This window comes from Strongylocentrotus purpuratus, unplaced genomic scaffold, assembly GCF_000002235.5.
Source record: "Strongylocentrotus purpuratus isolate Spur 01 unplaced genomic scaffold, Spur_5.0 spur5_scaffold_16, whole genome shotgun sequence".
NCBI classification, from domain to species: Eukaryota; Metazoa; Echinodermata; class Echinoidea; order Camarodonta; family Strongylocentrotidae; genus Strongylocentrotus; species Strongylocentrotus purpuratus.
In genome coordinates, this window is record NW_022145601.1 from 15,488,793 (window position 1) to 15,504,175 (window position 15,383).

The window sequence follows — 15,383 nt, forward strand, 5'->3', positions numbered from 1 at the left end:
ATAAATCCACAGGGGCATCCAAATATACCAAAATTATAAAGAATTACTCAAATTCAATTTTCAAAATTTCCCAAAACTTTGCATTACCTTTAAGACAAGACTATGATGACAAGATTTCGAAGAAGATTTCAATAACATTAGATATGATATTTTAGGTATCAGAGCTTTTTCTTTTTTCTTTCTGATTTCAGCTTTCTGTTAATTCTTGTGATTTACTCTGATGAGTGCAAGATGAAAAAAAAAAAAAAAATTGTATGACTGTATCTACAGCTATCCGTTGAGTTTAGCAATATAACTTCTACCTTATTGAGGTCCTAACATGTTTTACTAAGAGATATTAATAGCATTATAAGACTTCCGGCCAGAGAAAGGGCTCATTAGACCATTTTTAAAAATGTAATCAAATTTAATGCACAAAAACTCGATACAAATTATTTAATTCACCTGTAACGAATTTCAATAGTCAAAATGCAAATTGCACATATATGTGCTGTTACTTGTTAGGTAAGACCAGACATAATGTTTGTCCTACCTAGCAACAATTATTTGTCACAGGAGAATGAAATAATTTGAACTTCAAGTATGGAGAATGGATATCATCATAATCATCATAGGAATGGTTCAATAGAGATCTCAAGCGCCGCACAGGGGTTGGGAAGCTCAAACTTGCTGACGACGTTGGGATGTATGACACCTAGATAGCCAATGGACTTGCCTCTGACGATGACCTCCGCACAGCGACCTGAGAAATAGGTTGGGTCTGACACAGAGAAAGAGAGAGTGAGAGAGAGAGAGAGAGAGAAATAGATAATAGAAGCTCAATGTACATATATATATATAACAGGCATGATATTCACAGAGGCTCAAAAATAGACATCACTGGCTTGGGGTCCAAGGGGCCACCTAGGCCCTTTGTGGGAAACCTTAAACAAAAACTAAAATGGTGTCCCACAAGGCTCAGTACTTGCCCCTGTGTTCAGGGGGCTCCTGCTTCTGAGGCTCCTGATTTCCATTGGATTTCAATTTGATTGGATTTTAATGCTAATACAAGTCAACTCACAGTAGCTCCAGACTACATGAATCAACAAACAGTACTTGGGAATAAATGGCTGAGATGAAGACAGCAATGATTGTCTGGAATTCTTTTAATCAAACTGACATTTGTCAAACTTCAACAAACACAAAGTAACCCTTTAATTTATAATTATGTACTTACCGTTGATGAACAGGCAACATAGAGCAACATTTTGCTGACTTTTAATTTTCAATGAATATGAATTGTTAAAGACACAGGTGCAATAATTTCAGTATTAGCTTTTTACTTATTTGTATGTTATGTATTGTATTGCTTTTGATCAATTGTTGTTATTACTATTGTGAAGTTTAATAGATTTTAAAAATGTAAATAATATATAGTGATTGGTTTTAAATGCTACACATGAATACTGTTAAATGTTACCAATACTGTTTGAATGAATGATTGTAACAAATGACATATAATGTTATGTAATGAAGCTCATGTATACATGTAAACATGCACAATTCAGCATTTTGGCTGCGAGGCATTGTTTTTTAATAAAACCATTATTATTGAAAAAAACACCCTTGATAGGGGGATTATCTAGACCTAATGTTTTGATTCATGCATCAGACTAATTTTGAAGACATACACAATGAAATGAAGAGATAAATTTCTTGCAAAAATTATGAGATACATGGACTACTGCAAGTTAATATAAAGCAGTACATTGAAACTTACTCTCAGCAGACTTTAGGTGGTAGCCATCTTCTTTTGAGAAGGGAACTTGTAAGAGCTGCATTGTCCGATCCAACAATCCATGAATAACCTAGCAGACAAGTAAACACAAAAAAGAAAGATGTTGATTGCATGACAAAGAGGTAATTTTTTTTTTAAGCATTGTATAAGATCAGGCAATTATAAATCGCACTAGCAATGTCCTTAATGGTGAATTGCCTTTTGGTCTATGAACCTCCTTCATCACAGTTCTTTTCTGTCTCCAATTCACGTTGGATCTACTGTCTTCTTTAATTTATCTGTATCAATCCGTGAGTTCCAACTACACAAGCATTTCCTGTTTTTCTTCCAAAACAGCTTCTTTTTCCCCTCATATCCATGTATTCATCTCCATTTATGTATTAGTTGCTCAAATTAAAATAACAAATACAAACAAATAGAAATGATTTAGAGATCCTAATCACCACCTAAAACTGACCTCAAACCCAGGTGACTTGTTATAGTGAACTGCACAGAAGTGTCTCCTGTTCTCTGCTCCGACGTCTTTCTCAGGGTTCTGAAGAACGACGTCAGAGATCTCAAAGGCCTTGATGGGGAGAGGCATCTTACGGTTGCAGGAGATGGTCTTCAAGACACCAGGGAGGAGGGCTGTTCTTGCAACCTGCGTGAAACGGAATAGGATTGAAGCGATGATAAGGAAGCATTATAATTGCTGTTGGAAATTGTTTATTTATTTTAAAGAGACATCTTTAACTTCATCATCATTTTCGTTGGTATTATCACCATCATCCTCAGCATACTCATTGTTATCATCATTATCCTCATTGTGCTCATCATCATCATCACCATTGTCACCATCATCATCATCATCATCACCACCATCTTCATCATCATCATCATCATCACCACCACGACCACCTCAACCACCACCACCATCATCATTATTACAGGGGTGATAGTGAGCAAAAAAAAAAATAGGTTTTTTTGTTTTCCCCTCAACCACGCCCCCCTTGAGTAAAAAAAAAAAAAGACGATTCGCGGGGAAAAAATGGCATCTAACAACATTCACCCCTTTCGAGTAAGAAAATTGAGACAAACTTGGGAAAATTGAGACAAACTTGGGAAAATTGGGGGGAAAATTGGGGGAAAAATAGGGAAGAATAGAGATAATAAGAGGGAAATCGGGAAAATCAGGATAAAATAGGGAAGGAAAAAAAAAAAAAAAAAATGATTTTTTTTTTTTTAAATCGGGAAGAAAAAAAAAATCGGGAAAAATAAAAAAAATCGGGAAACCGATTTAAATCGGGTTTTTATCAGGCCTGTTATTAACTCCTGCACCATCCTCATCATCATCATCATCATCCTCATCTTCATCATCATCACCATCATCATCATCAACTCCACCACCACCACCACCACCTCCACCACCAACATCACCACCACCATCACCACCATCATCACCAGCATTATCATCATCATCATTAGTAGACTAGGAGGCAGGCTTTTGCCCCACCTACCTGAAACTCTGCTGTCTTCGGATTTGAGATGTGAACAGCCTTGGTCGTGGCGATATCAACCTGAAGTTTGTCTGAAATATCGTCCCTTGAGCACTGCAACAAAATGGACAAATTTGTACAATCTGTTAATAACAGTGTTACATGAATGTCACTTCAATAGCACTAGTAATAATTGTAATACTAATATTAATAGCAATAACAGAAATAGTAAAGAGGAAACTACATAAAACAATTCCCCTTTTCTCTTTTTTCACTTCTTTTATTATTAGTATCATTATTAATATCATTATTATTATTATTATATTTTTTATATACTTTTTAAATTATTATAAGTATTATTATTATTATTTTCATTTTTTAATTCAATTTAATTTAATTATATATATATTTTCTTTATTTTTGTTGGGGGGGGGGAGGATTAAATTATTTAAAGAAATATTTCTTTTTATTTCCCACTAAAAAATACAGTGTTCAGAGGACTTAACAAGCTTTTCTAAGTTACCACTCCCCTTGGATCAAGAGATAACGGAGAATAAGGTGCTTGATGGAATTGCTTTTCGCATTCTTCTTCTCATTCTATACATAATCTTTTATATAAATAAAAATATATATAAATATATAAAAACACATGTATTATACTCTCTTTAATTTGTCACTATCTATCATGTTCTGCAGGTTATTCTTGATCTTGGGCTTTTGTTTTTCTTCTTCACATTTGTTTACATTAGAATACAAAATACTACATATCTACACAATTGCCTCCCTTTGTGGCATCAGTGGTCAAACTCACCAATGCAAAGGTCAAGACTTCCGTGAATCCGGCCGCAGAGATGTCCAGCCTCAAGAGATCCGTTAGCTTGTTGATGGGGAACTGTTCCGCGATGGTGTTGGTTTGGGGTATCGTCTTGGTGATGTTGTTGTAACCATGGGCGATAGCTACGTCCTCGATGATGTCACAGGCATGAATGACATGTGCAAGGTCATTTATAGGTCAAGGAATCATCAAGAGTCACATTGAATGCTAAGCTTGCAGGTACATGATATACAAACAATCTTGAAATCCTAAAAATTATATAATAAGTCTATTCACATCTAAACGCCCCACTCATTGGCACTGCACTACTTATAACTACTTGCGCCCTCTATATAGCAAACAATGCCTAATCGATGCCTGTTGATCCCCCATGATCCCCTTTTTCTTATGTTAATTGAGAGCTGATTTGATGAGATAACCACCTGTCAGTGATCTTGCAGGGAGGTCTAATACCCCCTGGCCAAACTAGTGCAGACAGGCTTCAGTCACCTGAAAAATACAGACAAAATCCATATGAACAGTCATATATAACTTACAATGACGAAAAAATAAAATAATGATGATTTTGTAAAATTTGTATACATGGGCTGTGAAATTTCATGTCCTAACACTCTAAAAATATTCAGAGGTTCATTTCTGAATTTTGTTATCAGATTTCAAGCAAAACAGATTTTTAAAGTTGTCCCTATCGTTAAACAGGATCAAAGACAGAGCATTCCACACAAATGTGTATTTGACATTTTTTATGTAATTTCAATCCGACAATATTCTTAACATATACTTAGAGACTTCGGTGCAAAGCACTTCATAACTGATAAGCATGGTTTTAATATTATTATTAAAGTACAACAAAACAATGACAAAGGGCATGGATAAATGCAAAGGATATCAGATCTTGTAGGAGGGATTTCGACTGACAGCATCTTGCCTCCATCAGTGACTTTACTGGTAAGACACATCTTGGTCAGAAGATTAGCTATCCTGTCAGCTGACTCACTATCAAACAAAATAAGAATATTATCAATAAAAAAAAAATTTTAAAGGTAGAAAGGTAGATGTTTGTACCAAAAAGAATTTTGAAATGTATACCAACAGTTTTTAGGCTTCATAGAATTTAGGAAAAAGTTATATAACTCAAAAGCTTGATTGTCATCCTTTCTTCATTTAAATGGGCCTTCATGAAAACATTAGAAAAGAAAAGAAAAGAAAAACAATAATCTAAAATGGTGTCCCACAAGGCTCAGTACTTGCCCCTGTGCTCTTTAACATCTACATCTTCAATATACACTGCAATGTCAGTGTACAGTACACATACTCCTTGCCATTCAAGCTGCTACTTCCACCAATTGGCACTTTAAACTTGTTTTTCCAATAGGAAAGAGTGTCTGCTCCTTCTTTCATCCAGCATTTTATTTCTTTTAAGTCATGCAATACTGCCAAAAACTTTATATCCCTTTTTATCTTTATCGTTGACTTACATGAAAACCATGGAGACAATGTTTTCATAAATCAACATAGCGTTACTACTTCAATACTTTTATCCTGTTGACTACTGAATTACCATATAATGCTAAAGTGCAGTAGAGTATATATATACAGTAGCTGCTCTATAAAACTTGATCTAACTTCTTGTTATAAACAAAAAGACTACCGATACCTGTAGGCTATTGGTATATGATAACTTACAAGTTTGTATGGTTTTGAAAAAAAACACCACACAGAAAAATATTTCTTTGTGATAGGAATAGACATACCTGATTCCCACTCTCTTGTTGATGAGTTCCACAGGAACATTCTCCGTCCTATACTTCAGCTCTGGAAACAGGTCCTTACTACCATCAGGCTTGATCACCTCGACAGCCTCCATACTAAACAAAGAGAAATAATTTGAGGGTTCAGTGACACAAAGACGTAACTCCATATTTTGCCAAAATGAGTATTTGATATCATAATGTTCAGAAAAATGTGGGCTTTCCAGGAAACACAAAGACTTAACTCCACCCAACACCCCATTGAAGTCAATGCCTAGTGAAACATAGACTTAATGCCTTAAGGCCCAAGTGCTCAGTGACACATAAACCACAAATGGCCAAAATGGAGTTACGTCTTTGTGTCACTGACCCCTTGAATTATTCTATTCAGCTGCAGGTAATAGGTGCACTCAAATTGGCAAAATATTTCAGGAAATTTGATTCCTGCAGTTTAGATTCCAAAAGTTTTGCAGGCGAGACTTCAAGTTTCCCCATATTTACTGTTGAAACTTCCCTCTAAATATTCCAGGTAAATTGTTATTACAAAATTTGATTCATGGAATTTTATTCTCGTTTGTCAGAGTCACTGCGCTTTGGGGAGTTTCCCATGTGACTCAGATCACTTCTAGAGCCAAGATCCGCAGTGAGCATTATCATAATTATTATTATTATTATTTATTCGGCAGAAACAACGAAAATTATTGAATACAAAACAGGAGTACATTTTGAAAAGAGTCACTTGGATGCCGGGGAAAGAAAAAGATTAACTTAATAACTATGACCCGAAGGTCTTCTTTTCCAATCCATGTGACTTTACAGAAATTTACAGACTTTAACAATAAAATGGTGAGCCATGACAATTTATAAATTGATGAGCATCACTGTTGATGTCATCTTCATCATCGTTAATTATTATCATAAATTATAAATCCCCATCATTATCATCAGTAGAAACGTCATCTTTCGACATTTCTATCAGCATCTTCTTCATTGTTGTGGTCATCTTAATCATCAACACCAACAACTTCATCTCAATCATCTACAACACCAACAACATCATCTATTTGCCAGTAAGCTTACTTGAATGGTTCACTGCAATACTGGCTGAACATAGCGACCAGGATATCGAGAGTGACCTTGATCTTATCATGGTCAGTGCCAGTGATCTCAAAATTAAAAGGTTATAGAAGAATAATCATTATCGCCATCATCATCACAATCTTCATCAACACCATCATCACCACCACCATCACTTTCAGCTGCAACAACATCATCGTAATCCTCATAATCTTCACTTTCATCTTCAACGTCGGCATCGCCATCATCAGAATCATTATCACCACCACCACCTATATCATCACAACCACCACCTCCATCATCACCACCACCACCACCACCATCATCACTCCTAGTAAACTTACACAAATGGTTCCGTGCAGTATTGGCTGAACATAGCGACCGAGATATCAAGACTGACCTTGACCTCGTTATGGACAGTGCCAGTGATCTCAAAATTAAATAGTTATAGTAGAATAATCATTATCATCATCATCACAATCTTCATCAAAACCATCATCACCACCACCATCACTTTCATTTTCAACATCATCACCACGATCCTCATAATCTTAACTTTCATCTTCAACGTCAGCATCGCCATCATCACAATCATTATCACCACCACCACCACCACCACCACTACCACCACCACCACCCCCACCACCATTATCATCACCATGACCACGACCACCACCACCACCACCATCATCACCACCACCATCACCACTCCTAGTGAACTTACACAAATGGTTCCGTGCAGTACTGGCTGAACATTGCGACCAGGGTATCAAGAGTAATCTTGACCTTATTATGGTCAGTGCCAGTGATCTCAATGAAAACATTCTTGGTGTTCAGCGTGATCTTGGAACGGTCACCTAGGGTAAGGAGACAAGTTTTTACAAAATGATGAATGTACATTTTACATGCAATAACATTAAAACAAATGGATGGGACCAGACATTAAATCCTTTCTCAGGCTGTTGTTATATGTGAACAGCTCTCAAAGAGACAGACAGAGAAAGAAATAGAAAGGGAGAGAGTGCTAGAAAGAGAGAGTTTGAGAGAGAGAGAGAGGCAGATGTCACGCACATCTTTAAAATAACTGATATATTTCTAATAAAGTACACAGAAATGTAACTTCCTGGAACCGTATCCTGTAAAATAGTATTAAATACTCATTGTATTACAATTTAACTGGGAATCAAAGGGAAACACATTTGTGGTTGAGAAAAAAAATATTTTAGACTTTTCATAAATTCCACATCAAGAACATAAAATCTCTTTGATAATAGAAAATATGAATCAACATTTTATGCCTTTTTAAATAACTTTTACAAAATATTTTCAAAGATGCTAACTTTCCATAGTTGTTAAGTCCAACTTAGAGATAAGTTCAACTTAGGATCTTTGTGAAACACCCCCCAGAAGCGTTTGTATTTACCGTTGATGATGGGAGGCATGGAGAGGACGACACCGTTGCTATCTCTGATGACCGGATAGACCGGCTTGTCTCTGATGATGGGAAGGTAGTGACGTATGTGACTGTCTGTGGAGTACATCTCCATCAGCTCCACAGCTGTGTATTCCTTGGTCTGATTGAAAGAAGGTCAAAGTGGATTTAAAATGAAAGCTTTTCAAAATGTATTCAATGATAGTTAAAGGTGATGCAAAGTTTGGGAAATTTTGAAAATTGGATGGATAGTATTTGGATGCCCCTATGGATGTATTATTAGCACTAGAAAATTTAGCCCCTAAAACACTTCTGCTTTCAAGAAATTGAATAATCAAAAGTTTATCGGTGCTCCCAGTAAATTTCAAATATTTCAAATAGCGCCTAAGGCCATCCCATGATACATGTAGCTGGAACCATAAAAATCTCAGAATATGCAGTTCTGATATATAATTTCCAAACAGGAATAGCAAATTGGTCGATTGTAATTAAGAAACATGGTTTTAAAGCTAAATTAATATCAATCTTGAGAGGGAGCTATACAACATAAAGAGTTTATTATTGACAATTTCATCGCTTTAGACTCAACTGTGACAACGTTCATTGAATATTGTAAAATCGCATATGCTTCCAATATGTTCATTTGAACCAAATTCATGACCCCATACCACAACTTTGTATTATCTTTAAGTTCTGATTTGCAATTGTGTAAAACTTGAAACCATACTAATTTATTATAATGTTAAATATCAGTGAGCTTGATTATCAGCAACCATTTTGGTGGGATGTTAGTACAGTCTAGGCATGGATTTGCTTTGAAAGAAAAGGCATTTGATACCTGTAATCTTAAACAATGATTTAGTAGCTCTTATAACCTATTTCAATTTATTTTCTTTTTATAGTGTACAGTAGACAGAAGCCAACTGTTATCTCACTTGTCTGGTAATTTCAGTTCCAAATCATTGTAAATACAATCATTTATTTAATTATGAGAAACGTTGCCAATGGCCCCCGTGGAGTCTGAACTGAATTTACGATAGCTATTCATCCATTTATCTGCCTGTTGAGACCCCCCAAAAAGCTAGGCTCCTTAAATGTATTGGACATTCCTTACTTGGAAGCCTTTCCTCATCACCAAATCCTGTGAAAATATCCAAACTCAACAGTGTCTACTGGACAGATGGACAAATGAATGCCTGGCCATACTTCAATCTTTCAATACCCTAGATAGACTGACCTGATTGAGGGGGGCAAACTTGATTTGGTCGGGGGGTTGAGCGTCAAAGTAGAACGGCCCCTTGATGGTATCCAGGTCATGTGTTCCCATGGAAACCAAGCTTCTCTTCCTGCAAGGACAAACAAATAACGGTAATGGCATTTGAGGAAATTTCTAAATGGAAATTAAGCAGTATTATAATCCTTCAATTGGCAATATGTGGAAAAGATCAAAAACATTAAAAAATATTAATCAAGAGAAAAATACCATTGTTGCCAATGTGAGGGATAGCTGATCGATTTAGCCCTTGTAAAATTCCTGTTCTAACTTCTAAATGAGTTAATTGACGCACCTTCCTAAATTTTGATGAAGCTTATCTTGAAGATCAATGAAACTATCATAGGTATGCTTGGTAAAGGTGATGTTCCTCATGATGGCTGCTACAGCATAGGGCCTCACTTGAGCTGTCTGTATGGGGGATTAAAAGAGAGATTAAGAGAAATAGAGAAAATAGGCGCAACAAGGAGAAAGAGAGAGTGGAGAGTGGAGAGAAAGAGAGAGAGAGAGAGAGAGGGGGGGGAGGTAGATATAAGATAAAGAGAAAGAGTGGGATACAGAGAGAGGTAGGATGAGAGAGGGGCAGAAAAAAAGGGGTGGAGAGAGAGAGAGTGAGAGAGAGAGACATTCGGAGTGAGACAGTGAGAGACAAAACAAAATGATAACACAATAAGATAAAGATATAAAAAGAACTAAATTAAAGGGATAGTTGAGTTTTGTTGCAGAGGGCACTACACAAAATAATTTTTTGGTGAGATAATGAAAAAACTGAGTGTCAAATTTGAAAGAACATACAGTTTAAATGACAGAATCATCTTTGTTTGAACAAAATCAGTTCAGAGACGGCTGAAATATCCATAAATATAACAATTTCTAATACTTCTGTACCACCACAAATATTAGATAATTTGAACCAGCCGTTGAAAGCCGTTGGAAAAACAAAATAGCGCTTTTACGTTGTATTTCAGCCAATGCCGATGTTGGCTTTTTTGTTGGTTTTTTCGTGTTGGTTATATTACGCACAACCAGCAAAGGGCACTAGAAATGTCATAGATAAGAATAAGAGCAATAACCATGCACTTTGAAGGCATTTGTGATCTGAAAACAGAACTCAACTATCCCTTTAACAGTTATAAAAATTCTTGCCTACGGAATCAAAATCATCATCATCATTAGTCATTTGATCGGATCAGAAAATATCAACGTCATACTGTACATTTAACACAAAAATCAAATTTACTGTTATTAGCCATGGTATGATTATCTATCGACTTACTGCTGGTTTAATGAACATTTGTTGAAGGGCTCCCTTTTTAGGGGGTACAGCCTTGTACCGTGGAGCTTCCATTTTCTGGAGAAAAACCAGCAATCCTCTGGAAAGGCCCTCGAGACATAGGAGGTCATATCTAGAGTGAAATATAAATACATTGGTAACTTGTCCTATTCAAGAAAGTAATAAAGACCACTAATAAAAATAACATTTTATCACACATCTTCTATTATTCTTATGAAGGTATGATTTTTATCATTTCAACCTAACAGAAAAAAGACAAACCCTGGTAATAATAAATATAAAAAAAGACCTACGTGTATTAAACTGATACATATATAGTTCATAAAAATATTTAGTCTATACTCAATGAGTAGCAAATGCAAAAGATGAGGCAATATTCACAGTTTTAGAGCATCTAACAAGAGAACAAGATGGAATGTCTTGCCCTACCAATGAATCTGAACTTACCCCTGGATAACAATTATATTTTAATATAAACATTACTCTTTTTAATTTTTTAAAACTCAGCCTGGTAATCTCAGGCTTAGTATTAAACATGTTTGGAATACATACCTTTATGCTGATTGATTGTTTTAAGAGATGGTACAGTGGATACGTCACTGTGGATCGCACGGTCCACGGTTCGAGTCCCGCTGCGGCACTTATGTCCTTTGGCAAGACATTAATCTACATTTGCCATACTCTACCCAGGTGAGGTAAATGGGTACTTGGTAGAAAGAAATTCCTTGAAAGCTTGAGCACCTTTTAATGGTAGCTCGGTTAAAGCCGGGGTAATGAAATGATTGCAGGGCCCTCAGGGAGAACAGTATGAATACTGATGAGGCTACCCTGGGTGAACGAGACATATTATTATTATAATATGACAGAGATCGGGGAAGAGGAGGGTGGAGGGCCATCAAGGGCCATTTCTGACCTGTTTGCAGGTACATCAATCTTGTAGATGACAACATCGGAAGCTCCTTCTGCCTTATCTGTACCTTGCTCCTTCTCTATCATTGTCTTCTCTGAGGTCTGAAAGAAGAATAATAATGAAGAAAGAGATGAAAAAGAAGAAGAGGAAGAAGAAGGGGGAGGGAACAAGAAGAACAGGAAGATGAAGATGATGAAGAAGAAGAAGTAGAAGGAGAAGAAGAAGAAGAAGAAGAAGAAGAAGAAGAAGAAGAAGAAGAAGAAGAAAAAGAAGAAGAAGAAAAAGAAGAAGAAGAAGAAGAAAAAGAAGAAGAAGAAGAAGAAAGGGAAAAAGATAGGGAAGAAGAAGGGGAAGAAGAAGAAAAAAAAGGAGAAGGAGAAGAAGGAGAAGAAGAGGAAGAAAAAGAAGAAAAGAATGAATGAGAAAAATTGGATGAAGAAGATAAAGAAAAAGAAAAAGAATAAAAAGAAGTCGAAGAAGATGAAGAAGATGGAGGAGATAAAACAAGTAACATCTCCCTGTCTATATGCTTCCTACAGTTACAGTTTCTGAATAATACTCTATTTGAGGGAAGTGTCTATTTGTTCTCATAAAGAGTAATAGAATCACTCAAATTTATTTTCCTCTTTAACCTTTCAGTGTGCTACTGCTAGTGCCCACTCCAGCAAAGCATAGAGAGTCAATGCTAATGCGTATTGACCTCTAGCACTGCATACATGCTGTGAGGCAGGGACCTAGAAGTCCAAACACAAATATACACACCACACAATATCGCATAGACTCTACACAATCATGTCGATGCAGCTGTAAGCAAAGTTTGACACTAGACTTACAATTTTAATTTTTAAATTATTCTTTTTAACATCAGTAAGTTGAAAAAATGTATTTTACTGCTATTTAGGTGTCACCAATTGTCACTAAAGTACCGATTTTGAGTGAAATCAGTTGAGTTTTGTACAGTGGTGTTTGAAATGTTGAGAATCAAAAGCACAGCTTTTACTACACAGCCAGGATAGTGATGCTCCTATGTGTGCTAGTGCCTGGGCTTCAATACAATTTTGTTTTGGGGGAACACAATTATCAACCCCCCCCCCCCCAAAAAAAAAAAAACAACAACAACAAAAAAAAACAAAAAAACAAAAACAAAAACAAAACAAACAACAAACAAATATACACAACAACGAGGACAAGAAAAACAAAGAAAACAAGACAGAGAAAAAAAACAGCTCTATTTCTCACCACTTCATCTAATTCCAGGCCATATTCGAAGCAGAGCTCATCAAATTCTTCATCAGCTGTAAATTCAAAGGAAGAAAAAGCCATTGGAGAGTTTTGATAATTAATACATGGATTCTTAAAAATTCTTAAATGAAGTATATGAATGCTACTATGAGCAGGATGAGTGATGCAATACCAATATAATGAAATGCAAATAATGCAAAGCCATTTTTGAACCAACATAAACATAAGCATGTGGGGCTGCTTTAAAGGTTTTAAGAAGCAGTTTCGCTCGATCGGCGACACATGGTGATTTATTTCTCCCTTGTATACTCACTATAAGTTCTTCCTAAAACCTCAAAGAGTAGATCCCTTTAACACCAACAGTAGGCATCGTGTATAATAGACACTTAACAAAAAATATCCAAAAAAAAATATTATTTTGATGCTCAGCTCAGCCTGTGGTTTTTATCAACGTGTGTACGACCAGCCCCTTTGCTGAAAATTTCGACTAATATCAACGCGGACGTCTGGATCGGGTTGTTGTTGTTGTTGTGTTTTGAGTTATTGGCGATTAGTCAGTGATTTGACTATTGTCGCCAAATTACTTTACGGCACGTGTTATATCTCTCAATTTCGGATTTTTAAAAAAATATATTTATTTCGTTTTATATTTATCTATCTTTTAAGATAGTATCGTAAAATAATATCGTAAGCAAAACATTCATGGGCTTTGTTAGTGTTTCTTAACAGTACGTGCAGATTATTTGTTATATCCTACGGAGGACATACTGTGTATGATCGAATCTCTTTGGTTATATCACATACACACCATACATAAATATGTATATAAGATAGCACCTACACAAGCTTCTATATTCAGTAATCTTATCATACCTTTTATCATTGTGGTTATTGCTGTACTTCTGAAGAGACAAATAATAAAGAAAAAAATGAATATTGCTATAAAAACATAACTTGTACAGCGTTAATAAAATAATTATTAAAACAAATATAAACAAATGTGGATATATGCATGTACAAGTACAATAAGTAAGCCTATCAAGCCCTAATAATGCAGATTTTCTGCCCTCCAAAAAGTTTTTGCTCACAACGCCACTGATCAAATAAATGAAAACAAAATCTATAACATGGAAAATGTGTGTGTGGGTGTGTGTGTGTGTGTGTGTTGGAATAATAATAATAATAATAAATTACATTTATAAAGCGCTTAATACAATGTTTCTAAGCGCTTAACATACAAGTAATTAGGTACAACATAAAATAAACATACAGCAATAATAATACATAATTCTAATAATAACATTACAGATAATTAAACTGCCCTATAAATTACTATTACCGGTAAACAAAAAATACTTCAAACTGGCCTTAAAAGACTCTACAGATGGGGATTGACAAATAATAATAGGTAAACTGTTCCATAATTTAGGGGCTGCAATGGCAAAGTACGATCTCCGTAACGGGTATTTGTTCGGGGACCAGGGGCGTATTGGAAATTAGCATGTGTAGTTGACCGTAATGAACGTGATGGAACAATAGGTTTGAGAAGGTCGTTGGACATTGTGCCTCTCTTGCCATGCCCTGGTGCTATTCTCATTCTCAATGTCATTTACAATTTCATTTATTGGGTATACATGTACATGAATATACTACTTGTTTCGATTTAATTTGGTTTTGGCAGCTTTTTTCGGTATCTTTCAAGACACCGTAAACTATTTTATTATGTGATTCAAGTTTGTTATGCCTAGCCTCGGTGCGCACAAGCTGATCGTGAAACTATCGCTTGATTTTCTTACCTCACAAATTTTCTCACGCAATACTTCTGGCAATGATCTAGTTCAAGCACAAACTGAGTAGATAACATAGAGATAATACCGTATGGTAGGTAACGTGTAATTACAGTAAAACTGGATCAGCGCCATCTCTTGTCCATTTGTTGCTTATTGCACCATATGAAAAATCTCCTTACATTTTGTGAATGTGAATGTTTCCATTCACTTCAGGCTACATTACACTGCAGTTATCCCGTTTAAAAAGCACGATGATTTTTTTCTTCTCCTGATGATGCAATTGAAATTCCCCCTTGAAATACAGGACATGCTATGGCAGTGTGCTCGTATACCCCCCCCCCGTGTTCTTTCCGATCTGCAGATTTCATTTTCTAATAAAAGAAAGATTTTAAAAAGAATATTATATTTCATGCTCTATCATGACTTTAATAATTAAAAATATCCCCATTTAATGTTTTATATCAGATTACAAGGAAGCATTCTACGCAAAACAAACATGAGCAGACAAAACATTGAGAAAACCAAGA

At 35.7% G+C, this 15,383-nt stretch overlaps 1 protein-coding gene across 1 annotated transcript; it reads right to left on the reverse strand.

Annotated features, from left to right (window-relative positions):
* Nucleotides 1-544: 544 nt before the first annotated feature.
* On the reverse strand, nt 545-13,533 carry LOC592754 (phenylalanine--tRNA ligase beta subunit). The gene is given in 16 exon segments (XM_030986888.1): nt 545-760; nt 1,760-1,847; nt 2,235-2,417; nt 3,274-3,366; nt 4,064-4,245; nt 4,977-5,083; nt 5,842-5,955; nt 7,640-7,772; nt 8,339-8,489; nt 9,585-9,693; nt 9,916-10,031; nt 10,897-11,026; nt 11,828-11,925; nt 13,064-13,119; nt 13,380-13,418; nt 13,421-13,533. Coding segments are annotated over 16 exon segments (1,767 nt in total). The 5' UTR covers nt 13,437-13,533; the 3' UTR covers nt 545-608.
* Nucleotides 13,534-15,383: the final 1,850 nt, after the last annotated feature.